The sequence below is a fragment of the Girardinichthys multiradiatus genome, chromosome 18, assembly GCF_021462225.1.
Source record: "Girardinichthys multiradiatus isolate DD_20200921_A chromosome 18, DD_fGirMul_XY1, whole genome shotgun sequence".
Classification (NCBI taxonomy): Eukaryota; Metazoa; Chordata; class Actinopteri; order Cyprinodontiformes; family Goodeidae; genus Girardinichthys; species Girardinichthys multiradiatus.
Genome location: NC_061810.1, coordinates 50,073,758 through 50,101,730, shown reverse-complemented (window position 1 = coordinate 50,101,730; position 27,973 = coordinate 50,073,758). Strand labels below are relative to the sequence as shown.

Below are 27,973 nucleotides of genomic sequence, written 5' to 3'. Positions count from 1 at the left end.
AGGAGTTTTTAGGAGGAATAAATAAGATCTGGATCAGGAGTTTCTAGAAGAAATAATTGAGGTCTGGATCAGGAGTTTCTAGAAGAAATAATTGAGGTCTGGATCAGGAGTTTCTAGAAGAAATAACTTAGGTCTGGATCTGAGATTTTTAGGAGGGATGAATCATGGGTCTGGGTCTGGATCAGGAGTTGTTCCGAAAAGTCCTGCTGATCTATAGCTGTTGGGTCCTCTGAGCTCCCTCCCTCTGCAGTAATAAACCCTCTTAGAGTTACTGCCTCATATTTTACTGGCTGAGGGGAATAAAAAAGCTCGGGCTGGTGTGGGGAATTCTGTTCCTGTTCTGGCTGCTTCGAACTCAGGAGTTCCGATTGAAATGTTGGATCAGATCAGTTTGTTGGGAAATCTGACGGTATCATGACCTCAAAGAGGAGGAGCGCAGACCGGAATCAACTTCTACTTCCTTCTTCACAAACACACCAGCACCGCTTTCTCACGCACTTCTGTCAGGCTTAAAGTTCCGGAAAGTCCGGTGCAGATCCGATCCGCTCCCTACTGTCCGGATCCAACCAAAAATTGGACCGGGTCGGGTGGGTTTCATTTGTAAAATAAGAGGCTCATACTGATTCGGGATCGTTAATCACCGGGACACTTTGGAGGAGTTCTCGGACCACCCAGACAGAACCGAACCGGATTGCCGCTGCAGATTTACAGCCGCTGTGGAGTCCTGACACAGGTAGTTAATCATCAGAGCCCCGGAGCTGCCCCCCAGAGGGCGTGTAGGAGGACTCTGACACCCCGGTCCTGATCCCGGTGCTAGTTCTAACCCGTCTCCGTGTTCTGAATAGCCCTGAAAGGCTCATCCTGACCGGAACCAACCGTGCAGTCGCCTTCAAACCTGCAACTAATGTAAGTCACCTCCTGCAGGACTGTTTTCTCTAAATCAGCAGGTTTTCAAATGGAGCCTGGTACGGTTGACTGTTACCGTTTACCTCATGATAGTTTCTGATTTAAAGTATTTTTTCTGTTCTTTGACCCATTAAAACCTGGTCCGAACAGAACATCAGGCCGACGACTGATGATCTGTTGCAGGTGTGTCACATCACAGGGTTCTGTTCTGCGTCTCTTCAGATCAGAGATCCTCAGAGCGGATCTCCATTTAAAAATCTCCACATTTAATTACTAATGTAGCTTTTATTCTGAGATCAGTGGCTGGAAGTTGAACTGCAAACACGAATGATTGTTTCCAACAATGTTTTACGTTTCGGCATCCATAAAATCATCAAACAGCATGCAGTTTCAAATTTTCAGTGAAAGACTATGATGGAAGTTTAGATTTGACCTAAAATGGGAATTATCTTTGTGAAAATGATCAGTCAGGTTAGAAACTGTCCTCTGAGTCGGTAAAGGGTTTGTAACAGAAGAATACAGCTTTAAATAATTATTGTAAGGTGCAGTTTTATCTGTTTGTGCTCCTCATCGATCCGCTCTCATAATCAAATTATAGTGGCTCTGGCCAGTTTGGGGACTTTGCAGAGATCAGCAGAAACAGCTGCAGCGTCCTCATCTTCATCACTGTCATCATCAGATCTGAGCTCTGAATTAATGGCAGCAGGAAACGCTTCATGAAGCAGCAGCTGCAGACTCAGGACGATTTTATTTCCTACCAATTAAATTCTTTCTTTCATAAACAGAAAAACTTGTGAAATGATGAGATGAAAGCGGTTCAGGTTGAAGGAAGTTTCACTGCAGCTGAAGATGAATATTAAACTTCCCAGAATTCCCAGGACCATCACCGTCATGGTGATATTCCCATAAACACACACACACACACACAGAGGAAGGTGTTCCAGCGTTGGTTTTATTGAGCTCCTTTTGGCATGAAGTGTGTGTGTGATGGATGGTGTTGTTGGGCAGCTCTGGTTCTGTATGTCCCTCCAGGGATCCACTCACTCCTTCTGATCATTCTCCGTGACACATTACCCCTCTGTCTGTATCATCTGGACTCTCTCCATCTTTTTCCTGACAGTTTTCCGCTTCAGAAACACTCCAAATGTCCCGACTGAAGAAAGAGAAAATTCTCTCTTTCCCTCCATCTTTATGTGCCAGGAAGTATTCACTGTTAAGCATCAGATCCAGACTGAGTTCTGGAAGCAGATGTCTCCAAAAATGGGTTGGGTCAGTACTCTGGGCACAAAGTCAGACTGGTTCCCAGTGCAGGTCGGACTCGTCCATGGCTGCTTTCATGGGTCAGAAGACTGGTGTCTGTTTTCTTCAAGCCTTGGCAATCAGTGGGAACTGTCTTAGTCATGGAGGTGGCCTCCTCCCTTCCAGGTCAGAGGTCAGTCTCTACATGAGTCAGAGGGGTTCAGGTATCCTGGTGCTCCTGAGTGATGGAGCAGGAGAACAATCAGGCCTTCTTCTGCAGTACTGATAAAGATGGAGAAGAGTTGAAAGATGAAGCTCTGAGATGGTGCCAACCTTAATAAGCGATGGTGCTAATATTCAGGAAAAGGAGATCCTGGACACAAGCAGCTGGAATCAGCTTCTGATAGGTGGTCAAGCTCTGCTTTAGAGAGCTTGACCATCATCCAGGAGGAACTCGGAGCAGAGCTGCTGCTCCTCCACATTTTGTATGTTGGTTCCAGCTGTTGATAGTTCAGCAGAAACATGCAGTCAAATGTTTTCCTGCAGCAGATCCCACAGAATTCCCTGGAGAACAAGGTCCAGGATGAAGATCTGGTCTACTGTCAGGATTTACCCACTGTGCTCCTCCTGAATCCTTAACAGTTGGTCCAAGTCCACTTTCCAAACCTCCGGTGTTTTCTTTATTTAAAGGAATCATTTTAGGGAAGTTTTATTGAAACGCTGATCCAACAGAATCTGCAGACAGGTTTAAACAGCAGCTAAAAGCTTCATGAGACCCGTCAGGTTCTGCAGGAACCTTTAAAATGAGCCGAGCTGAACAGGATCAGGAAGAGAAGTTTAAGCTGAAGCATAAAATGTCCTCTTCATAAGAACAAGAAGACCTTCAAACATGATCAGGGTCCAGTTTACACCAGAAGATCCGGATTCATTGATGAATCTAATGAAAACCTGAACTGAAACGTTCTGTCCATCTCTCCACAGGGGGTCCTTCATCCTCCTCTTCCTCCTGGCTGTGGCGGGTGGAGCTGTCAGTCAATCCAATGATTCGACAGGTAGGTGACAAGCGGTGGTGGGGGGGCTCATTAGGCAGCGGAGTCACTGATCCGAGCAGAGCTCCTGTCTGACCTTCAGATGAGACAACACAGAACTTTAACCTTCAGCTGAACTTCTTCTCATTAATTTCCCTTGAAACTGTTTCTGTGTTCAAATAAGCATCAAACGTTGAAGTTTCTATGCAGTTTTTTTCGTCGTGGTCTCTTAAAACAGAGGTTAATGAAGAGCTGAGTGTCTCGCTGAGTGAGGAGGCTCATTTATAACACCGTGGGAGGGGGGGGGGGGTGAACAGCAGGAGGTGAAGGAGGTGCAGTGGGAGATGGACAGAGCTGCTGGGATGTTGGAGGAGATGATGGGAGGAAAATCTGCATGGATTGTAGGAAAACGAGAGCTGTCAGAGGTTGTAGCAACCTTATACGGGATGCCAGTGGTGCCAAAGTGTGTCGGCATTGTGTTGATGGGTCCACCTCAACACTGAGAACAACCCACTCATCATGTCAAACTGAAAAGGCACTCTTCGTCTTTATTACTGTATTTATAGTTTTGTTGATATCACAAATTCAAATCTTCTATCAATTTAAGATGAATGGCTCTATTATGCTGAAAACAACAGGGATTTTCCGTGCTGTGCAGGTTTGGGTGGGGTTGTGGGATTTAAATAAATTATTCGATTTTACTTTCAGCAGGTAGGAAACATTATTTCTACTTACAACTGTTCAAGATCAAAATCACCTGTTTAAACAGTATTCAGAGCCTCCTCTCGGTTGTCATTTCTATGTTTTTTAATTTCCTGCCTGTTTATCAGAGCTACCCATAAACCCCCACATCTAACAGAGCAGGTTAACCCAGATTATAAGGTTAAACATGAGGGCTGAACACTACGGACAGAGAGGAAACATTAATTTCCTTTGACGTTTTCACAAACAATGATGAGTCAAAGCTAACTTAGTGACTAATGTAGCTTAGTGGTTTTCTTAACCACTAAGCTAATTAAATCCTGGAGACTGGAAATTCCTTTGGAACAGATGGTGAAAATGTTGCAGGTTCTGACTCGGATGTAAACCCAGAAAGATGACAGACTGGCTGCAGTCTGCTAACCTGCAGCGGTAAAGGACCATCCCAGTATTTCCTTCTTTAAACTGAAGTATTTCCTCTGAATTTAACGTGTGCACCTACAATCTCTGTGCTGAGACCCAAAACCCAGTCAGTGGATCCAAGCTGGCAGGCAGCAGAACCATGATTATGTCTTATTAAACCAACTTTTACATGGATCTATAAACCACCAGTTCATAGAACCGGTTTGTTCTGCTGTAGATGGTTAACAAGGAGATTAGTTTTTAATTAGTTAATTGTTATTTTTTATTGAAGATCAGTCTGCTCATTTTTTATGGTTATTTCCTGTAAAAAGATCCAGTTCCTCTTGCTGGTTCTATTAAACAAAAACATTATTTTAAAATTGTATTCATAAATTCTAGAAAATATGAATTATTCTGTGATAAAATTACATTTTTTGTTAAATGACTATAAAAACAGAATGTTTAGAACCTGGACTTGACTCTGCACTTGGATGTGTTGACTTGGGACTCGATAGGAGACTTGGGTGAGCAGTTGAGACTTGTGACCTGGTCCCACCTCAGGTCTTAGCCTCAGGTTAACCCTTCATGGTAAAACAGATTCAGATCAGGTTTGGTTTCTAGATTTCCCTCTAGAATTTAATCGAAGATCAGCCTTGACTCTTTTCTGTTGTAGATCTTCTGCTGTGTTTGGGATCATGGTTCTGTTAATGACCCAGTTTGGACCAGGCTTCAGCTGTTGGACAGATTGTCCATTCAGTAACTGCATGGTGCCCAGATCCCATGGCTACTCATTAGGCCCACATCATCATTGGTCCACCACCATGCCTGACAGATGGTATGAGGTGTGTGCTGTGTGTTATGGTCAAACATCTTTCCTTTGGTTCCAGCTGAAGCCTGTAGAGTCTGAGATGGAGCTCTTGAGTTTTTGCCTGAGCTTCACGCTCTGATCTTGGGCTGAATCTGCTGGGACATCTAGTACTGGGAAGACTGGCAGCTGTCTGAGATGTTTTCCACCTGGTAATAGTCTTTCTCTCTGGAGAAGGATGGACTTCAGATAGTTTGGAGATGAGCCTATAACACACCCATATGTGCTCCGGAGCAGCAAAGTGACAAACTCCTCCCTTCATGGAGGTCCTCACCCTGATGCTGATCCGTTAATCAGTGCATCTGATCAGCAGCTCCTGCTGATACTTTCCCCCTTCAATCCAGTGGAAGCAGTAAGGACGAACTTAATTGAAACCCTGACTGATTTTAATAACTTTAATGCACTTATTGTTTGCAGTGTGCTAGTCTGTCTTTCTTTAAAGGACAGACTAGCAGAAATGCAGAAATGCAGGCATCAGATGTAAACTCGTTAATCTTAATTGAGTTGTGTTGGTATGAAGGACAGAGTTATTGATCAGTCGGTGCTGATCGATGAAAAAGTTTGACTCAAACATTTAAAACATTCTTCATGATGGTGAGAATGATGAGGTTTCCAGCTGGCTCTCTGGCTGTGGAAAATCAAACAGTTTCTTTATAGGTCCATTTAAGAATTGGTTCCAGAACCAGCTCCAGGTTCAGATCTGGAACTCCTTTGGGTCAAACTGCTGTTCAGATGCTGCAGGAATCCATGATGCAGTGACGTGTTGTAAGGTCTCATGTCGCCGAAGTTAAATATGAAAATGAACATAACATGCAGCTCATAGATCAGAGATTTCTCCACAATTGGAAAGACATATTTCATTTTTTTGACCTTTACAGTGAGCCTTTTTGGGGTTTTTTTACACTATTTTTAGCGTTTATAGAAAATGCACATGCTGCATTTCTGTTTGAAAGGCTGAAATATTTCCTGTATGGAAGGTCGTTTCCACTTGGTTGCAGATAAAATTTGCTGTGACCAATAATTTCTTCGTCTTTCATCCCAGCTGGGCTGAATAGAGCCTGTTAATGCACCACTTCCTGACTCCCCTAACGAGGTCTGGGTCTACAGGTGTGCTCTGGGATCAGTCGGAAGATTGAAACACGGCCCTCTACATGCATCAGGAATGTTGTTGTGGTCAGAAGGAAACCTGCAGCAGGAGGATGGATGGATGGCATCTTAGACAGACTGATGGAGGCTGTGTGTTTAGATGGAGGGATGAGGCTGGGGGAATTGCTGTATAGATGGATGGAGAGTGCTACAGGAGGTGGAGGGGCTTTTAATAGAAAGACTAATACTCCAGCAGGGAAAACCTGACAGGTCAATTACCAACACACACACAGCCGATCCACTCTGTTCAGGAGCTGCAAGGAGGATCCATTAATCCAGAGCTCAGCGTTCAAGATCCTGAGGACCAGCCGGGCTGAACCTCTCCTGCTCTGTGGAGATTTAATCCTAAACAGGAAGCTCCTCTGCAGCTCCGCTGTATCAGTGATTAATATTTTCTGTTTTTGTTGTTTGCTTTGTAGCCAAAAAGGCTGCAGCCCATCAGCATTTTACAGGAAATGCATCTGTAATGATTTCAGTTTCCTCTGGAAAGCAACAGAAATAGCTACAGACTAGTTTTTTCTGGGTTGAACTACAGATAGAGCAGGAGATCAATAGATAGATCCGATCTTCATCTGCAGACAGGTTTAACTCAAGATTTACTGCTCCATCTACTACATCCTAACCCTTACCTACGGTCCTGGAATATGAACGGTTCTGAAAGAACCCAATTCTGGATACGAACAGCTGAAATGAGCTTCCTCTGTGGGGTGGCCGGGACCTGCCTTAGAGATGAGGAGAGGAGCTCCATCATCTGATGGGGAACTCAAAGCAGAGCTGCAGCTCGTCCACATCCAAACGAGTCAACTGAGATGGTTCATTGGATCAGGTTGCCTCCTGAATGCCTCCCTTTGGAGGTTCTCTTAACATGTCCTACAGGAAGGAGACCCCATGGTAGACCCGGAAGTCTTTAGAGGGAATGAATGTGCCTTCTTGTTTTGTCCTGAATATCTGGGTTTTTGCACTTTCGGACGGTCTTTTATTGATCCTATCTGAGTCAAACTGGGTCTCACTGGTAAAGAAAGAGAACTTTCATTGACCTTTGCTCTCTCTAGTACATTACAGGATTTGTGGAAAGATTACCAGAACTCCCTGAAGATGGTTCAGGACTCATTTAAGATGTTGTTGGAGCTCATAAGAACAATTCTTGTTGAAAATGAGGAACTTAAATAATTCTGTAGGAATACTAAGTATAGTTTGCTGGTCCATGAATGGCAAACTGAAGCGTTGTAGCTGGTATCCATTATTTCACTTCTTTTCTTGTCAGACCAACGAAGATACATGAAAAATTCAATTGGTTTATTTGGTCTGAGGTCCGTTGATTTTCAAGCAAGTTTCAAATTATCTCTGTAAGTTCTTACCATTGACATTTAGATCTTTGAGAAGCCTTTTAAGGAGTTTTTATGAGTTCTGGGAACTGTTCGTCTCAGGTCCAGATAGAGTTTGGTGTTTTTACAACAGCGTTAAATGAGGCTGTGTGGTGTTGGGATGATTAAAGGTTTCCTGTGTGTGTCATAATTCCCATCCCCCACGTCCTGTATCGAACAGTCACCTCCGTCTTCAGTCTAATTAACCTTTCCATGATGAATTAGGATCATCTGTGTGCATCTGTCCGGATCCAGTTGACTGATTGGCTTCATTTTTGAGTCGCTGAGGAAACCTTTAGTCAGAAAATCATTTGGAAGGAAATTAGTCAGCACTAATTTAGTTGATTGATCACTGGTTCAAATTCCCAGAGCAACTGTTTGCAGGATCGCTTTTTAAGGCTTCATCTGTAAGGAATGTCTGATACTATTATGGGATGTAATTTGTACTGGTTATAAATAATCTGGTACTGATTGGTTTTTGAGTCATGCTTGTACCTGTCCTCTCAGACATACTGAAGCTCTTTATTTAAAGAAAGATGATGAAGTAACATGGAGTTTGGGTACATTTGACTACATTATGCAGATGACGCCTTTGTTTCTGTTTAAAACTGTTGTTTCTGAGTTAAAACTTTAAAGCAGCTGGAGCGTAATGAGACACAGTTTACTTATTATTTTCCAGCTGAGAAGTAATGGAACAGAAGCAAATATCAGAACAAAAACAGTTCTTTTAATTGGGTCAATAAAAAGATTGAAGGTGTTTGAACAGGAAAAATCAATGGAAACATCTCTGAGCTTCTTTTAGATGCCTTTAGGACTCAGAGCTCAGGCCCATCTGATCAGGATTCCCTCTATCTGGAACTGTGTTCTGGGCGGTTCCACTAGGAGATGGGCCTGGGGCAGAACCAGAACTCTCTGAAGGGTTTATTCTGTCCTTGGAATACTCTGGAGTCCCTGAGGAGGAGCTGGGCAGTATAGGTGGCTGAATGGATGCTTGATTTTTCCTCCCTCAGCCTGAGCTCAGATAATCGGATGAAGATGGATGGATAGAAGGAGACGGAGGGATGTGTAGTTATCAATATCTAACCCTCGTCTGCAGATTTAAAAGCTGCTCCCTAAACATTAAATGGATTTCAGGAGATGACCGTAAATCTTATTAAGAGAGGTGTAACCAGGACGACGGCTCTGAACCCGCTCCGCTCAGGTTGGAGAGATGGGATCAGCTACGCTTTGGGACATTGAAGACATCTTTAAACAGTCTGAACCATCTCTTCATATCCTGCTGAGTTCAACCGTGGCTTGAATCCTTCACTGATCCAAACATCAGCCAGCCGAGCTGCAGACTGGTGGAAACTCTCAGGTTTACAGGCTTTCAAAGGTTTGACTCCTGCTTCAGCGGTTCTGTTTTGGACCAGAACAGCCAAACTCCAGTTTAAGTTAAAAGTTCATTGATGTAACCAGAGGGCTGATCGTGTCTTTAACACTGGGAGAGACCTCAATCTGACTGGACACAAGAACTTAGATGATGTGAGAACTTTACATGGATGATAGCTGCTGAGATCTGGTCCAAAAGTGAGTCTCCTCTAAAAATAAAGACAGGATAGAATCCCTCATCTGAACATGGAGAGAGGATGGAGCAACTGTACAGGTCCTTCTCAAAAAATTAGCATATTGTGATAAAGTTCATTATTTTCTATAATGTAATGATGAAAATTTAATATTCATATATTTTAGATTCATTGCACACTAACTGAAATATTTCAGGTCTTTTATTGTTTTAATACGGATGATTTTGGCATACAGCTCATGAAAACCCAAAATTCCTATCTCACAAAATTAGCATATCATTAAAAGGGTCTCTAAACGAGCTATGAACCTAATCATCTGAATCAACGAGTTAACTCTAAACACCTGCAAAAGATTCCTGAGGCCTTTAAAACTCCCAGCCTGGTTCATCACTCAAAACCCCAATCATGGGTAAGACTGCCGACCTGACTGCTGTCCAGAAGGCCACTATTGACACCCTCAAGCAAGAGGGTAAGACACAGAAAGAAATTTCTGAACGAATAGGCTGTTCCCAGAGTGCTGTATCAAGGCACCTCAGTGGGAAGTCTGTGGGAAGGAAAAGTGTGGCAGAAAACGCTGCACAATGAGAAGAGGTGACCGGACCCTGAGGAAGATTGTGGAGAAGGGCTGATTCCAGACCTTGGGGGACCTGCGGAAGCAGTGGACTGAGTCTGGAGTAGAAACATCCAGAGCCACCGTGCACAGGCGTGTGCAGGAAATGGGCTACAGGTGCCGCATTCCCCAGGTCAAGCCACTTTTGAACCAGAAACAGCGGCAGAAGCGCCTGACCTGGACTACAGAGAAGCAGCACTGGACTGTTGCTCAGTGGTCAAAGTACTTTTTTCGGATGAAAGCAAATTCTGCATGTCATTCAGAAATCAAGGTGCCAGAGTCTGGAGGAAGACTGGGGAGAAGGAAATGCCAAAATGCCAGAAGTCCAGTGTCAAGTACCCACAGTCAGTGATGGTCTGGGGTGCCGTGTCAGCTGCTGGTGTTGGTCCACTGTGTTTTATCAAGGGCAGGGTCAATGCAGCTAGCTATCAGGAGATTTTGGAGCACTTCATGCTTCCATCTGCTGAAAAGCTTTATGGAGATGAAGATTTCATTTTTCAGCACGACCTGGCACCTGCTCACAGTGCCAAAACCACTGGTAAATGGTTTACTGACCATGGTATCACTGTGCTCAATTGGCCTGCCAACTCTCCTGACCTGAACCCCATAGAGAATCTGTGGGATATTGTGAAGAGAACGTTGAGAGACTCAAGACCCAACACTCTGGATGAGCTAAAGGCCGCTATTGAAGCATCCTGGGCCTCCATAAGACCTCAGCAGTGCCACAGGCTGATTGCCTCCATGCCACGCCGCATTGAAGCAGTCATTTCTGCAAAAGGATTCCCAACCAAGTATTGAGTGCATAACTGTACATGATTATTTGAAGGTTGACGTTTTTTGTATTAAAAACACTTTTCTTTTATTGGTCGGATGAATATGCTAATTTTGTGAGATAGGAATTTTGGGTTTTCATGAGCTGTATGCCAAAATCATCCGTATTAAGACAATAAAAGACCTGAAATATTTCAGTTAGTGTGCAATGAATCTAAAATATATGAATGTTAAATTTTAATCATTACATTATGGAAAATAATGAACTTTATCACAATATGCTAATATTTTGAGAAGGACCTGTAGACCTACCAAGACATGGACATCCACCTAAACTCACCCTAACCCCTGGATCAGGGGGGCATTAATCAAAGAAGCAGCCAAGAGGACCATGGTATCTCTGGAGGAGCTGCAGGGATCAGCAGCTCAGGTAGGAGAATCTGTCCACAGGAAAACTATTAGTCATGGACTCAACAAATCTGGCCTGCATGGAGGACTGGCACGAAGAAAGCCAGAAAAAGTCCTGTTTGTAGTTTGCCACAGGCCCTGCAGGAGACATGGTAGAAGGTGATCTGATTAATAGGAGTGAATGCTGCAAGTCTCTGACTGGATGCAATCTGCTGGGTTTCCTTACATAGAAAAACGTTTTATCCAATTTGAATAAATAACTGAATCTGACTGAACTGTTCAATGATTAGGATTAACTGGAATGTATGAACCTGACTCGAAATCTATATGATTCGATTGAATTGACTTAGCCCATTTTAAAGTTACCCACCTTTCACACAATGCAACAGGAAACAACACTCTCCAATTATTTTTACCTCCGCCTTCCTCCCTCCCTGTTGGTTGGAGTAAAGGGGAGTCAGGTTTAGCCTAAACCGACTCAGTTATGGTTGAGGTGGAAACACACCCTCCATTTCTGCTACCTGTATGACCCCTTCTCTTTTCCAATGGTTATAATCAGTCTGACAGAGAGAGGTATCCCAATCCTTGCAGCCACCAGTGGGCTCTAGATGGACAAACTTTATCAGTTTATTATTTTACTTAGTACCCCTACACATAACCCATTCTAAAATGGTCAAACTCTAACACTCAGTAGTTTAATCTAACCTCCCCAACAACCCGCACCATTCCAAAGCCTTTGTGAAGAGCCTTGAGACGACATGTGTTGTGAATTGGCGCTACATAAATAAAACTGAACTGAACTGAATTGAATCATCGACCAAGACTTTCAACATCTGAACACTCCATTCCCACAATGAAACATGGTGGTGGCAGCATCATGCTGTGGTGATGCTTTCCTTCTTCAGGAAAGAGAGAGAGAGCAGCTGATCGGAGATGATGGGAAGATGGATGGAGCTAAATCCGGAATTATCCTGTAAACTGAAAACTGGACCTTCTCTGAGACTAAAATAAAGAGAAAATAAAGTTCTGAGAGTTTCTTGTTATTCATTTAATTTTTGGTCAGAAATTCATGCTAAAAAGTAACACCTGGTAAAAGCTGATTCTTCCTTTCTGTCAGAGCCCATGTGTTACGACTGGGGCGAGTCCAGTGAGGGGGCGGTTTCTGTCCTGCACGGCGAGGCCGGTTATGTCTCCTGTCCACTCTTTTCTCATCCCTCCGTCTACAACTACACATCGGCCCAGAGCGCCGGCCACAACCTGTTCTGGTACCGCCTGCTGGACGGCCATGACCTGGAGCAGCCAATCACCTACAGGTAACCATGGAAACCGCCTCCCTCTGAGGGGGATCATTTGTTTCGCCTGCGCGGAGTCCAGTCAGACAGAAAGTGAGCTGAGACACGAAGGAAAATGATGCCTTCGTGTCGCAGCACAGAAATAATCAACCAGCTGGAATTTTCAGCAACTTATCTGGTCCGTTTTCTGCAGAATGACCACATTTATTTCAAGTTCTGCAACGCAAACCCGGTTTTAACCTGGTCTTTTTCCCATGTCCCCTGCCATGCTGCGGTAAACCTGGGTTGTTCTGTCTGATCCTGATGATTAGGTCCATCTTCTGGGATGCTCCGCAGCAGAGCCAAGGTCCGACTGGGCCGCTCTGAGTGTAATTTAATGATGAAGAGCATCCTAACAATTTTACTTCCAGAGACGATGTATTGGTGTTTGGGAGGTGAGCGGTTGGACCAACGTCATTCAGGACATCGGAGTTTGTCCTGATGTCGCTCTAATTGGATCGGTTCTGATTTATTCTCTGGCTTCTAATGTGATTGTTGCTCCACAGCTTGCGCTTCACCAAAGACAGGGAGAGACTGTGGCTGCAGCCAGCCGCCGCCAACGACTCGGGACAGTACATCTGCATGCTGCGGTAAGTCTGCTTAGGGTTCTCTGCAAAAGGACCGGTTCTGGTCTGCAGAACCCGTTGCTGCATTTACACCAATAGTTTTTCCACATTTTCTTCTGTCGCAACTTAAACTCAAAGTGTTGCAAAACTGTGAAGTAGAAGGAAAACGGGTCATGGTTTAAGCTGTTTTGTACCTCCAAAAATCTGAAAAGTGTGGCGGGCATCTGTTTCAGTCCCACTGAGTCAGAATTCTGTAGAACCACCTTTGTCTGCAGATTCAGTTGCAGTTATTTTGAGGTTTGTCACCACCAACTTTGAACATCTGCAGACTGAAGTTTTTCTCCATTCTACTTGTAAAACTAAAGCTCAGTCAGATTGGATGGAGAACATCTGTGAACATCGGTTTTCAAGTCTTGCCACAGATTCTTAGTTGGATTTAGGTCTGGAATTTGACTAGACCTTTCCTTATGGCTGTATGTTCAGGGTGGTTGTCCTACTGGATGGTGGACCTCCACCCCAGTCTCAGGTCTTCTGCAGCCTCTAACAGGTTTTATCCAGGATTGTCCTGGATTTAGCTCCATCCTTCACATCAACTCTGACCAGCTTACCTGTCTCTGTTGGAGAACAGTATCCCCACAGCATGATGCTGCCACCATCATATTTTACAGTGGAGATATGCAATGTTATTCTTACCAGCCTCAATACATTTTGCATGTGGGCCTGACTAATAACCCGAGCTGCAAATTGCTGCAGCTCCTCCAGAGTTACCGTGGACCATGGGTGGACCTCCCATGTCCTGATAGGTCTGCAGGTGGTCCATCCTCTCTCCATGTCCAGATGATGGACTGATCAGAGCTCTGGGAGATGTTCAAAGCTAACCCTTCTTTAAACTGAACCAGAACTTTCTCCCTGACCTGTCAGCTGGGTTCCTTAGTCTTCATGGAGCTGGTTGTTCTCTAATGTTCTCTAAGGAGCCTCTGAGATCAGAAACAGAACATCTGCAGTTAGAATTAGAGCAAAATACACACATCGGGTTTTATTTAGGGGTATCCCAGTAAATGGGTCTGGATAAAGATGCACATCCCACCTTTCCAATTTGTATTTGTCATTTTCCTTCCTCTTCATAATTATTCGGTACTTGGTGCTCTGTCACGTTAGATCCCCATGAAATCCATTCAAGTTGATGTTTGGAACAGATGTAGGAATAAAGTTTTTGGCTCAGAAACTCAATCAAACATCAGCAAACTGCAGTTTTCTCCACTGGTTCTGACTCCTTGTTTCAGTTACAAATAATTCATGAATAATAAATAATGTTTAAAAACATGAACATCTGGGGCGGCGCTGGTGGTGTAGGGGCGAAAGCGCGCGACCATATACAGAGGCTACAGTCCTCGAATGGCGGCTGTCCCGGGTTTGATTCCCGGACCCGGCGGCATTTACCGAATGTCTCCCCCTCTCTCTACCCCTCTTTCCTGTCTACCTACTGTCAAAAAATGGAAAAATAAAGACCACTAGTGCTGAAAAAATATCTTAAACAAAAAACATGAACATCTCAAAGCTTTAAAACCTTTCAAACTTTTGAAATATTTCACCAGCACTTGACCTCAGCTTCACAGAACCCGACTTCAAACCATCCCAAATACGTTTCCATGAAAAATGATCAGTCTGAGTAAAATCTGGACTCTAAATTGTTCTGGTCCGGGTGTGCCATCACACTCAGAGAAAAGCTGACAAATCCTCTGAAGAGATTCTGGTAGAACTTCAGGAGATGCAACCACAGTGACTCAAAGCAAACACCGGACTGATCGGACCAACTGGTCCTCGGAGGCTGCATGTCGCAGCAGTGGGTGCGGCCCACTCTGAGTAGGTTCTGTGTGGATGCGGGCTGACAGATCCAATCGGGAGCAGCAGAGAAACGCTGAAAACCCCAAAGGAGGTCAAAGTAGAAACAGAGCAAAGCAGCTGAAGAAACCCAAAGCACAAAGTTCTGTGGGTTTGCAGGGTCAATGTCGGGTTTTAGTTTCTGACTGCAGGCGGTGGAAGAACAACCAGAAGGGTTAAAGCTCCCAGCTCAGAGGGACCTCTGTACTGGTTCTGGGCTTCTGGGTTGAGTCAAACTTTATCAGTTTAATGGAGGAACATTAAGCTCGGTTCTGGTAAATATTCCAGTAAATAAATATTTCTGCCTATTTTTAGGAATAATGTAGTTTCTCCTTTTAATGACTTGCTTCAGTTGGATTGGACTTCAGTGCATTTCATGTTAACCCAGAACCTTTTAACAGTCCATCCACTCACCTGGACCGGTCCAACAGCTAACCCCAGACATTCCTCTCCAAGGCGTTCCCAGACCAGAAGGGATGTGTATCGTCAGCCAGAGAGTTCTGGGTCTGCCCTCGGGTCTCTTCGTAGTGGGACACGCTTGGAGAACCTCCTGAGGGGAGGTGTCTTGATGAACCCCTCCTCCCTGACTCCCTTTTTATTTGGAGGAGCAGGAGTTTCACTATGAGCTACTCCTGATGGAGATGAAGAAGCTCCTCTCCTCTTCCACCCTACAGAGGAACCTCATTCCAACTACTTATACTCAGGATCTCCATCTTTCAGGCATGGTCCAACCTCAGAACCAACTGGGTAAGGGCTGGAATGTAGAGCAGTAAATCCAGAGCTTCACCTTTCAGCTGAGCTCCTTCTTCACCAGCAGATGAAGCTCTGATCCAGCTCCTGCTCCAGCTTGTTTTTTTTTTTAATGAAGCTGACTCTCATTCAGCATAATCAGAAGATTTTGGTTGAAGGACATCAGCAGAGCCCATCATCTTTAAAAAGGTTCCTGAGTTTTCCAAACTAGAACCTCTCCTCTCAGATCCATCAACACCACACACCTGGAGGAGTCCCATCTGCATGTATGGATCCAGCACTTGGTTTGGTTCTACAGGGTCCCGATGGTCTGCGTTTCACTCAGGCTAAAATCAGATTCACGCAAAGAAAGCAAAAATAATTTGATGGGACCTGGTTTTGACAAGAGTGGTTCTGTTCTGGACTGAGAAAATGTGCCTGTTAGAACGTAATCTGTGAAGGTTTCTCAGAAGCAGCCACATGTGAGGAAGACCAGCCACTGACCTAGATCAGCAGCTTTAGGCTGCGACTGTGGTTGGATGTTTTTCATGAGCAAAAACCGCTGATCTGCTGAGATCCGGTTATCACTTCATGTTTAAACGATAAAAATCCTAAAAAATCTTTTTAATTGTTGAATAAATAGCTAGGAGATAAATCTGAACTTCATTGCTGCTCAGATTTATATTTATTTATGAATCCTAAAGGCTTAAAAAGTAATTTTTCAGCACATCAGATCTTTTCGGTTATTTCAAACCTAGTGTTAAAATTACACATACATATATATGTATGTGTATGTATAATTTATATTATATTATATTATAAGTTTGAATCTCTTGCTCTATTTAGTTTGTAATTGAGGAGATTATGAAAACATAAATTTTAGGCATATTTCTCACAATTAGCCTTTAAATGATAGAAAGATTAAGTTAGGTTACCTCAACAGTTCATAAAAGTATGTATTTAATTGAATTAGGAGAGTTCACATTAATCAACAGGAAACTGGCTGAATTAGCACAAAGCTAACTTTCATCTGAAGCTCCGAGCTGAAAAACGTTTTACTCCTCATTAAAGCTCCTGAAATCATCAGATTACGTTTTTGTTTCCTGTCAACATTTAAAAATCTCGAATTTATTTCATTGTAAGAATCTGAAATTGAAACGTGTTCCTTGGCTGTTGGGTCTTTATTTGGATCGTACTAAGGTTCTGCTCTCTGCCTCTGATCTGCAGCAACAAGTCGTCCTGCAGTAAGATCGCCATGCGTCTCAAGGTCCTGCGGCCGGAGGAGGTGGTCCGTTCCACCAGCTGTGAGCCTCCGGTTGCCATGCCAGCCACTCAGGAGTGGATCGGTCTGCAGGAAGGAAAGACACTGAACTGTCCAGACCTGCAGTACGCTGTCAAGATGTCTGAGTTCGAACCGTCTGTCAGCTGGTACTACGTGAATCCAGACAAGTCGGTAAGGCAGCAGCCTGTTCAGAACTTTCTGACCCGGCGGTTACAGCATAATAATGAGCTGAAGGTGGCGCTGAAGATTTCTGAACCCAAAGGAAGCTCACAGATCAGCCGATACTCAGGGTCTACCTTTACATGTCACCTTGTTACTGCTGGGTGAGATGATTCCTTCTCTTCTGGACCCTAGGAGTGTTCTCAGTACCCGTTCTGGAATAAAGACCGGGAACAGCGAGGAACCAGTCTGCAGTTCTACACCATGCTGATTCCCTATCAGGGTCTGTACTTCTGCACGGTGCGGTACCAGCGGAGAGGCAGGATGCTGCACTTCACCAGGAGCATCAAAGTTTCAGGGATCTGTGAGTCCAAAGCTGCTCTCACAGCTGCTGATGCTCAGGTGTTAACAGGTAGAACCATGTGGGTAAATTCTGTTGCTGTCTTCTTCCTGCAGATCCAGAAACTGTGTCCAAAGTTCCCACCATCCTCTACCCGACCGAGCACAAGACCTTCTCTGTCAGAACCAGTAAGTGTCTGTCAGATTGGATCAGATTAGCAGTACATGAGTCTGGATCTGGTAGGATTCAGCACATTTAGCTGAGACCATGACCCAGTCTCCTTTTATTTGAATATATTCTGGATCTTCTCTCCAGGTTTATTTTAGATGGTTAAACCAAAATCTCAACCCTGTTCTAAAAGCTGCGATAAACCCAGCTCTGTTTGGACCACCTTATCTCACCCATCCTGTCCATTAGAACTAACATTCAGAGTTTAAACGGTTTAGAAAGTTGGACTTTATCTGACTCAAACTTAATTTTGATCCATTTAAGGTTTTTCCACAATCACAGTTTAAGTTTGCGGATTCTTCAAGATATTCCCAGAGAATGTTCAGCTTAAAATTACTATGAAATATGTTCTATTTTAGATTCCTTAAAGTAGCCGCCGTTTGCTGTGATGACTGAAATATTAACCTTTGACCGTCTCTCAATGAACGTCTGGGAAGTTCTTTCAAGACTTTCTGGAAAACCATTTCAGGTGACCACCTCATGAAGCTCATGGAGAGAACGCTAAGAGAGCAAAGCAGTCATCAGAGCAAAGGGAGGCTGAATCTAAAATATAAAAATGTTTAGAGTTATTTCACACTTTTTGTTTCCTACATAATTCCATGTGTCTTCATTCATAGTTTTGTTGCCTTTGGTGAGAATCTACAATGTAAATAGTCATGAGAATAAAGAGACCCATGAAGTGAGAAAGTGAATCTAAAACCTTTGACCAGTGGTATATACACACACACACACATATATATTATAAAAGAGTGAGTGATACTGTGGGCTTCCTCTCCCAATTCACAAAGAAAAAGAGGGCATCACTATAGCAACCAGTGACTCAGCAGTTTCTGGGTTGTTTCATATGACCCAGCAGCTTCTTCTTTTTGATATGAAGCAATCCTGGCTGCCCCCACAGAGCCTATGTGAGTGCAGCAACTGTGTCCACACATTTGAGAACTTAGTAAACTGAGAAAAATCTCATCAATGCTGTTAACACAACTTTAAACACCTCTGTGTTTCTCTGAGGAAAGCAAGGCTTTTTTGGAGACATTAAACTGTTCATTTACAGAGTGAACAGCAGCTGGAAACTGGTTTTTAGTGTAGTTTGTATAGAGAAAAGGGTGCAATGGTTCCTCTTCCTTGTAGGGAATCATCTTTAATAAAGTCTGCATCTTTCTTTCTTTAACAAACTGGAAGCTTGTAGCTCAACTCAAAAAATACTGAAGTCCTATGCTGAGTTGTACCTGCATGGCAGGTTCTGCATGCATACACCCTGCAGGAGCAGAATCTAGTCCCAGAATGGGTCCAGTTCTCTGTAGGCAGCACTTCAGGGAAGACAGAACAATGAGGGAAACAACTCTGAAATGTTCTCCCACATCTGACTGATCATTTTACTTTGTTCTGACTGCACTGATTCACTTTTCGGTAAAAATCTCAGATATTTTCTCCATTTTGACAGCAAAAATGCTAAAATATTAAGATAATAAGAGCAGTTTAATTAAAATAATCATTTGAGCTCAGAAAATATGGGAAAAGTAGCAGAAAATGATTTGCTGATCCAGTGTTCATGCATAGTGTTGAATGTGTGAGAGGCTGCAGGCAGATGGATGTGGATTGATGCAGCAGAACCATTTACTGTTTATCTCATTGTTATTGATCAGGAATAATTCATAAGTTAGAAAACGATTTACAGGAAACCAGGAAGAAGGAACAAACTTTGGAGAATCGAAGAGAAGCTAAAACTGTTAGTTTAGTTTGAATTGATCCGATTTATCCAGTAAAGCTGCAGGGAAACTGAACCTGAACCATGCACACTGATTTCAAGAGCCCATCATTTCCAATGACGTCCTTCCTTTTTTCACCAAGACATGGAAAACCGCTTTCTGCTCACATTCGAAAGGCAGGGCTAAGGAAGAAGCGGGTACGGCTGCTGCACTGGCTGCACCGGTTCTGATTCTAGTTTCTGTTTCCTGTCAGACTCAGACGAGCGTCTGACCTGCAGAGGCCTGCTTCCTCTCATCCTGTACAACTCTTCCCGGAAGATTTGGTGGACGGTTGATGGGAATACGGTGGTTGAGCTCAACAATCATCGCTTCTCCCAAAAGAACAGGTAGAAACTGAACAAATGTACTCCTCTGAGATTTCGTTATGAAGAATTAAGGTCTATTACTTTACTTTTTTAACATTAACGCCACCAAATGTTGGCTTGTTCTGTCAACTCAAAACTAAAAGTTCATCTAAATCTCAGCTTTCAGCCCTTTTTTAACTCCCAGTTTCATAATTCAGTCACATTATTCATGTGGTTTGGTTTCAGCAGAGGAACAGAACTCAGTTAAATCTTCTCACCACCAGAAAAATGTGCAAACTGACCAGAGAGATGACATATACAAGCAAAGACTCCCCCAACCTCAGAAATGATAGTGTTTGTGTCTGGTTGCAGCATAGTGAAAGAAGACTTCGGCGACCTGACTATGGAGAGTGTCCTGGTGATTAAAGACTTTCAGTCCGAAGATTTGAAGCGAGAGTTTAACTGCTCTGTGTGGAACGAACAGGGCTTCCTGACCCGCAGAGCTCAGCTGAAGGAAGATGGTGAGGAAGACTCTGACTTCTCTGAGAGGGAGGAGAATCCAGTCCTCTAAAAGCCTGAGCTGGGTAGCAACCGGCTTTAAGTTCTCCAGGTGTTAAACTTCAGCTGTGTTTGTCCGTTAGTGTCGCTGCCCACCGTGGAGCTGGGTTGTGGTCTCGCCGTCACGCTGGTGCTCATGCTGCTTCTCTTCGTGGTTTATCACGTCTTCTGGCTGGAGCTGTTGCTTCTGTATCGCTCCTGGTTCGGCACCGACGAACGGCACACAGGTGAGACATCCAGCTGGTATGATCTAGTGGGCCACAGATTTAGTGGGTCCAGGTATCTTCTGGCACCTTTCGATGCACATATGTGGAGTAAAACACAAAGTTTCAGCTGAATATAAGCAGCATCCCTGCCATATTTTTACTGTTTATGTTGTCGTGCATTGGACTCGAAGCTTTTAGTGTATTAAACCTCTAACAAAAACCAAACGATACCGTCAGACTGACGACCAGACATGTTTTATAGCAAAGCTTTTAAATCTGAGCGCCACCTGTTCTGCTGCCAGCTAAATCTACAAAGTGAAAGCTGTGAAAATGTTCTGACTCCTCTCCGTTTTACTTCTCACCCATATGTGTGTTCGGGTCTTCAGGAAATCTCAGAGATCAGAGATAAAGAGCAGCTGGGCTAATTTGACTTTAAAAAGGTCACCTTATCTCTCTGATTTATTGCATAAAGTCTCTGAGTTTATCAGTGTGTTCAACTCTGACACTTTTGCACAGTTAAAATTGGCTAAGATTGTGTAGGAGTGGGGTTAACTTTATTTAAGTTGGCTTAATTTATCTTGACTTTTGTCATCATAATTTAATTTAATATAACTTAATTTAGTTTATCTTATTTTAATTTTCTTTGCGTTTTGTTAGCATAGCTTGATTCAGCTTATCTTATTTTACATTGAATTAACTAATCATAGTTAAGTTTATTTTGGGTTAGCTTACCTTCCCTAGTTTATCTTATGTCAGCTTAAATTACTTCATCATGATATATTTAGCTTAGCCTATTTTAGGGTTACCTGTCTTATGTCCCTTTAATTTAGCTTAGCGTACTTTACCTTGGCTTAGCTTAGTTTAGCGTTTTTTTTTAGGTAAACTTGCCTGAGATTAGCATAGTTTACTGTAGTTTGTTATATCTTTGTTAAGAGGGTAAAGGTTATTTAAGCTTGCCTTTGTTAATGTAGCTTAGTTTAACTTAGCCTGTTTTAATATACTTTAGCTTTACTTAGCTTATACTAGTTTAGCATTATTAACACTAGTTTAGGATTAACTTAGCTTAGCTTTACCTTGATTTATCTAAGATTAGTTTCTTATTTTAGATTTGTTTGCCCCTGTCTAGTTTTTATTTTTTTATTTTTTTTGCTTACTGTACCTTGGCTTACCCTAATTTAGCTTACCTTGCTTTAGGTCTCCTTGCCTTAGTGGCAGTAACCTAGCCCCGAAGGGTTAGCTTAGCTTACCTTTGCTTAATTGATTTACCCTAAGTTAAGCTTTGCTGAACCTATTTTAGGTTTCTTAATCTTCATGTAGTTTTTCTTGTCTTACCTTGGTTTAATGTTATTTGGCTAATCTGAAAAAAATGTGTCTTACTTGGAAGAGCTGAGGGAAGCCTCTTCTCTCTAAAAACAATATGGCAGCATGAGATTTGCAAAGTTACATCTGAATGAACCAAAAAGCTTGAGAAACAATTACCTTTGGCTAGATGAGAACTATTTGACCATAATGCGTAGAGCCATGTTTGAAGAAAAGCAAGCACGACGGTGGAGGGCTGATGCTCTGGGCTTCTTTTTGATTCACATGATATAATTATGTTCTGATAAAAAGGCTGGATTAGTAAAAGGTTGTACCTTCTTTTTATTATCACTGTCAATAAAATGTAAAGGAAAGTCATCTCAATTTGGGGAATCTTTGAGGCTGCAGCTTTAGTTCTGAGGAAATAACCTGAAACTCTGAAATAAACTGACCTCAGGTTAGATAAAATAAACTTCCTTTGAATTTATACTGATAAACAGGTGCGGACATTTTTCACAGACATGCCTGTTATCTGAATGTGCGTCACTCTGAGTGTTTGTGTGTTTAGATGATAAGGAGTTTGACGTCTACATCTCGTACGCGAGGAACAGCGAGGAGGAGCAGTTTGTTCTGTCCACGCTGCGCAGCGTTTTGGAGAACGTTCTCGGATACTCTGTGTGCATCTTTGACAGAGACAGTCTACCTGGAGGGAGTGAGTTCCTTAATCTCTTAAGTCTTCACCTGAACCATGCACACTCGTCATCCATTCATCCCCACTTCATCCATTCATCCTTCCATTTTTCTCTGCAGCCATTACAGATGAGACGCTGAGCTTCGTGGCTCGCAGCAGGCGCCTCCTGGTGATCGTTAGCCCCAACTACGCCTGCCAGGGTTCCCAGGCCCTGCTGGAGCTGAAGGCCGGCATTGACAGCATGGCACTGGGCGGTCACCTGAAGGTGATCCTGGTCCAGTACAAGCCAGTCCAAAGACAGAGCTTGGTTAAGGAGTTAAGGAGGGCCCGCGTGGCTCTGGCCCTGGTCCGGTGGCAGGGGGACAAGTCCAAAGAGCTAACATCCCACTTCTGGAAGAGGCTAAGGGTGGAGCTTCCTTTGAGGAGAATTAGCAGGGATGAGGAGAGATGCAATAAGGAGGCTGCACTGATGAGGCTCAGCAGTCAGAACAGCACAAACTCTCAAACAGGCCTTATCAGCAACACATCAAAAAACCCACAGAAAGTCTTTGACTGTGCAGCATAGTGCAAACAGCACCTCTGAGAGACTTTAATGTATGCCTTAAAACTGAACTGTTGGACATGCATTAGAGAAGCCTTAATGGACTGAAGCCACATGACTCCATTAAAAAGCCACTGTTGTTCTCAGTGGGGTTGGGCAGATAAAAAGTACAAAGCTAAGCCAAGATGTTAAACCAAATTATCCTAAAATACATTTTTGAAGTAAGTTAAGTAAGAACCAAAACAGTTTCCGATTTAAGCATTACATCAACTTAAAGCACATATTCCAGTCAAACCAGTCTAAAGTCAGTGTAAGTTAGTGGTGTTGGGGTGCTAGAAGAGGAGATATTCCCCATAGAGACCTGTTTTAAAGGCAAGGAGGCTTGCTTCTACTCTGATAGAATTTGGTAGCTCATTTTTCCATCATACAACTACCACTCAGAATACTTTGGACTGAGGTACTATAGGGCTGGCAGTACAAGAAGATAAAAAACAGCAGCTGCAGGCCCAGAATTCCCTCTTATGCACCTTTAGGGTTTGGATTAAATTCATCCAACCATGGGGAACCAGAGGAGGTCTAGAACTGAATGGTTCTGGAACATCTGTAGGAGTTTTACTATGTGTGACCTGCTAAGAGATACCTCTTGCTTGTGCTAAGTGCTGGGGGTGCGAACTGGGTCAGATATTACCTCATTGCGCAGAGAAAGATAGAGTATGATCATAGCAGGTGAACTGGGCATCAGAACATGTCCAAGCTTTTCTATTAATGAGATGTTTGAGTTTCTGAGCAAGGTTTAATGTTGAAATGTGGTTTAAATGGACTGGCTGAATATTATAGCTGAGCATCAAGTCCATACTATACAGTCTATCAGGAATGATGGGTAGAGTTGTGTATCATCAGCATAAAGTGATATCTGCAAAGAAATGAGCAGATAACAAGATCCAAAGAGCTGGGGTTTATTATAAAGATAATATTAACACCTCATATTTCACCTCATGGTGGCGCTGTATGAATGTACACCAATATCTGTTTAGCACAATCTACCTGAAAAATATGAATTTCTCAACTAAAGAGGGGGTTTTAAACTTTCAGTTCAAATGTTGTAGCTTTCTGGCTAAAGGTCTCTGCAGTGACACACAAATGTTTGTCACTGCAGATCCTGACTAACGGTGACCCATTCTTGTCTTCTTGGTGCTTGGAGTTGATCCAGTCTGTTGGCTTTCTGAGAACTGACCACATGTTCTCTGTGCTGTTCAGTTCTGGGGAGTTTCCTGACCACACGTTCAAAACGTTAGATTTTCATCAGATTACCATTTCTGGGTGTGAACACCAAAGACGTTATCGTGGGGGGAAAAAAGAGTGCCACCTATCACTTTTGAAGAGAATGCTCTTGCACAACAACATATCTGCATCTTTGGATCATAATCAAAGTGCCAGTAAATAAATCTTATAGATAACATTTATATAACTATAACATCCAATGTTATTCTAGCAGCAGAAAGAGTAATTGTTCCATTTCTATTTTACATAAAAGGAACTTAGTCATTTTATAATCTCGCTACACAGTAAACTGAAAATGAGACCTTTCAGCTCCAGATCTGAAGCTGCTGCTTTATCAATGCAGAAATGTTTGAACCTGATTGTAGAAATGCTGCCAGCAAGGCTAAAGGTCCACCACATGTAACCCAAACCATATTTAATGCCTCTGCCATCGTTTCTGTATCATTGTTTCTCCGCTGTAAATCCTTACATATTATTCCCCTTAAACAGCATTCAAAATGTGTTTGGAAACATGGATTTCCTAATCAGTTTTAAACTTCATATTGAAGTATCCTCACCACATTAAAATGGCTGGGTGGACCTTGCAGCGCTGTTTTCCTCTCCCGCAGCCTCCTCTCTTCCTCATTCTGTCTGTGCAATGCCTGTTTTAGCTAAGCTGAAGTTTTCTGCATCCCAAACAGGAAAAGATGGAGAAGAAGAGTCTGAGCATTGTTCCTTGAACGTGGCCTCAGTATTATCAGTTCTTACCTTTTAAGTGTCATAAATCATTTTCATCTGCACATTATCCTCTCATTATGTCCCGTCTGACTTAAACTCAAGATATTGTTATATCAAGATATTGGTATATTATGTTTTTGTAATAAAATTTTATTTTGAATTCTCTTAAAAATATTTTTGACTATCATGAATGTTGAAAAGAACCATAATTCCAGAAATTTGCCAAAAAAAGTCACATTTCATTCTCTAAAAACTGGTTAAGCGTGTTAAGTTGTTTTCGAGAAATAAATAACAGAATGTATGCACATGTTTATATAAGGACAACTGGTTTTTCTGATCTTCAGGTTAAATTAGTTTTTGCATCACCTTGTGGCCGTTAGAGGAACTGTATTTAGTACATTTCAGCTATAACTGTTTATATATCCTGTCCTGTGTCAAAAACATTTAATCAGATCCTTTGTGAACAGAAACCAACATAGAGATAAAGGATGGTGTCATCTGCATAGAGGAGGATTTAATGAGGAAATAAGGGAAAGCTGAACATCTTCATGAGGCTAAATCCACTTAAACTTTATCTGTTTTAAGCTTTAAAATACTGCAATTACTGCTTTTTCGTGTTGAAAATATGCTATGCTGTTTAACAAGTCAGTATTGTAATGCGAGAAAGCATTTTGCACTTGTTCATGCTATAAAATATCTGTTTTTGTTTTGTTTTTCTCTTTTTTGGCTGTTGATAATTGAAGAATATTTGCATTCATTTCTGTTATCTTCATCAATCATTTCACTTTTTCCTCAATTAATGTTTGCCGTTAAAAAAACACCACAGATTTTCTTAGGGTCATTCCATTGATATTCAGGAGTGAATCTTCACACTTGTGGAATTGTTGTTGAGGTCATGGGAGTTTGATTGTTCGATATATAAGTGTTTTGTAGATCAGGAGAAGGCTTACGTCTGTGTTCCCTGAAGCATTTTGTAGGGGTTACTGTGGTAGTACAGGGTGCCCGGGATGCACATATCCAGGTCTTGCATGAACAAAGCGAGAGCTTTCTAGGCATCTTCACAATGAACACCAGGAGCAAGCTGTCAGGGCTTTGATTGTCCTGGATCCTGTTTATAGCCTGGGCTGCTGCAGAATGTAGAGTGACAATATAAACGGGTGGCTGGGGCCCAGTGGGTTAAATTGAAGATGGGCCCTATGAAATTCTGCTTATGTGGGTTCTGGTTAGATAAAACACAGATTTATGTCAAGAGAGTTCTGTGTCGTAAGCAAGCAGATGGGATAACCTGAATAGAACCTGTGATTAAACAGTGACCGTCTCACCGGGACAATTTACCATGAGGTTAAAACTTAAGTGAAACTTCTCTGACCAGAAATGCTGGACATTTTTGGTCTAAACCTGGACAGAATAAATGAATAAATATTGTCTTAAACTATTGATGGATCAGTACAGTTTTAGTGCCTATGGTTCAGAGCCAACCCAGAATGACTGATGGATCACACTTACCATGGACGTTTGAATAAAGGGATATATGGGCTTTGGATTTGGTCCAAAAGCAGATTCTGTGTTATTGATAAAGATGCTGCTATTGATTAAATAGAGAGATTTATGGGACAAATCGGGTCCTACAACTGTTTCTGGATCAGTACAAACATTAAATCTGTGGAGAGGCTTCTTCTATATTTAAAAACAATGTTAACACTATTGGTACTGATAACATTACAAAAAAACAGCTCTCCAATAAATATTTAGAAATGTTATCCATGAAATTATGAATATAAAACACAAACCTGTGCAAGATGAAAATTGTGGGACATATCATTATCCTGCAGTTACTGAAAGCTCTCTCTTCTTCAGCTGCTTCAATGTTTATGTGTTCAGCATCCAACACTGAGCTCCACCTTCAGAGCCTCATATCTGAATAATTAAAGCAGGGATATTTTATTTAGCATCAGAAGACCAATCCTACAACACGAAGAAGCACATTTTACCCTGTGAGTGTTTGGTCCCACTTCATCCTGATAGGACTGACCCGACCCAGTGAGATTTTAATCATTTCAGTTTGTGTGGGACCTTTTTGGTGTGAAAACACTCCATCAACCTTTCAACATCCAAGAGATGTAGAAAAAACTAAATCAAAAGCAATTGGACTTCTTGTAACTTTTGAAGACATCTAAACCTCTTCCACAGGTCTGGGTTTTTAGTGGCCAGCAGCCAGGTATTTAAGCTCCTTTGTTCAATTCACATGCAGATCTGTGCCTCTCACCCCTCGGCATGTTGTTTTCCCTTAAAGCTAAAGTAGGCTCCTTCTAGTATTCCTACTGCCATTTGTAAAAATACACCGTTCCCAGTCAGAAACAACCAATCACAGCCAGGATTAGGAGATATATATATCATATATTAGCAGGCCAATCACGCTGTTTACAACCCTCCACCGCGCAGCACGTACCATCATTCAAGATGGCCTGTGCTGGAGCTGTGCTAATAATTTGAGAACCGAGTTTGTAGTCAAAGTATGGGCCATAGTCAGTAGCTGTTTATCCGGGTCATTGGTGGCCCTGCTTACTAGCCTGCGCGTTCACAGCAGGCTTCGCTGTGAAGGGAGGGCTGTAGTACAGCAGAAAGCAAGGGGGAGGGACCTGTAAGGTGTGCTTGTTCAAACTTCAGGATAAGTCCACCGTTTCCTCAGACCTCCATACTGCAGCTTTAACCGAGGAGGCGGACTGATGTTTCCTTTCCACCCACATACAACACGGCCCTAAAACACCTTCCAAAGACATTTCAGGGCAATCCACACCATAATTCATGCGATCAGGGTTGCAAGCCTAATGGTGCATTCACACCAAACGCGATTTCTGCGAAAGGAGCGGCCAATTTACACGTTATCCCTATGTAGAGGCGCGTTCAGGAGCGGAGCGGCGCGGTGCAAAGGACGCGGAGTGCAAGGCGCAGAAGGCGCGGCAAGCGAAGCGGGAGCGGAGCGGCGCGATGGACGAGTTGAAAAATCTGAACGTTTTCTTAAATTCGCATTGTGTCAACCAATCAGGGACTGGATGTGAAAGACCACAGCGGAGAAGAAGCGGTTGTCAGTGAAGATGCAGGACCAGATCA

At 42.7% G+C, this 27,973-nt stretch overlaps 1 protein-coding gene across 1 annotated transcript; it reads left to right on the top strand.

The window, feature by feature from the left end:
* The first annotated feature begins 284 nt into the window (after positions 1-284).
* Positions 285-25,689, top strand: LOC124884583 (interleukin-1 receptor accessory protein). Its single transcript, XM_047392574.1, has 13 exons — positions 285-733; positions 855-906; positions 3,127-3,197; positions 12,121-12,316; positions 12,841-12,924; positions 16,738-16,963; positions 17,147-17,315; positions 17,408-17,479; positions 19,479-19,611; positions 19,942-20,090; positions 20,211-20,354; positions 22,201-22,344; positions 22,443-25,689. Coding segments are annotated over exons 2-13 (1,836 nt in total). The 5' UTR covers positions 285-733; positions 855-904; the 3' UTR covers positions 22,889-25,689.
* Positions 25,690-27,973: the final 2,284 nt, after the last annotated feature.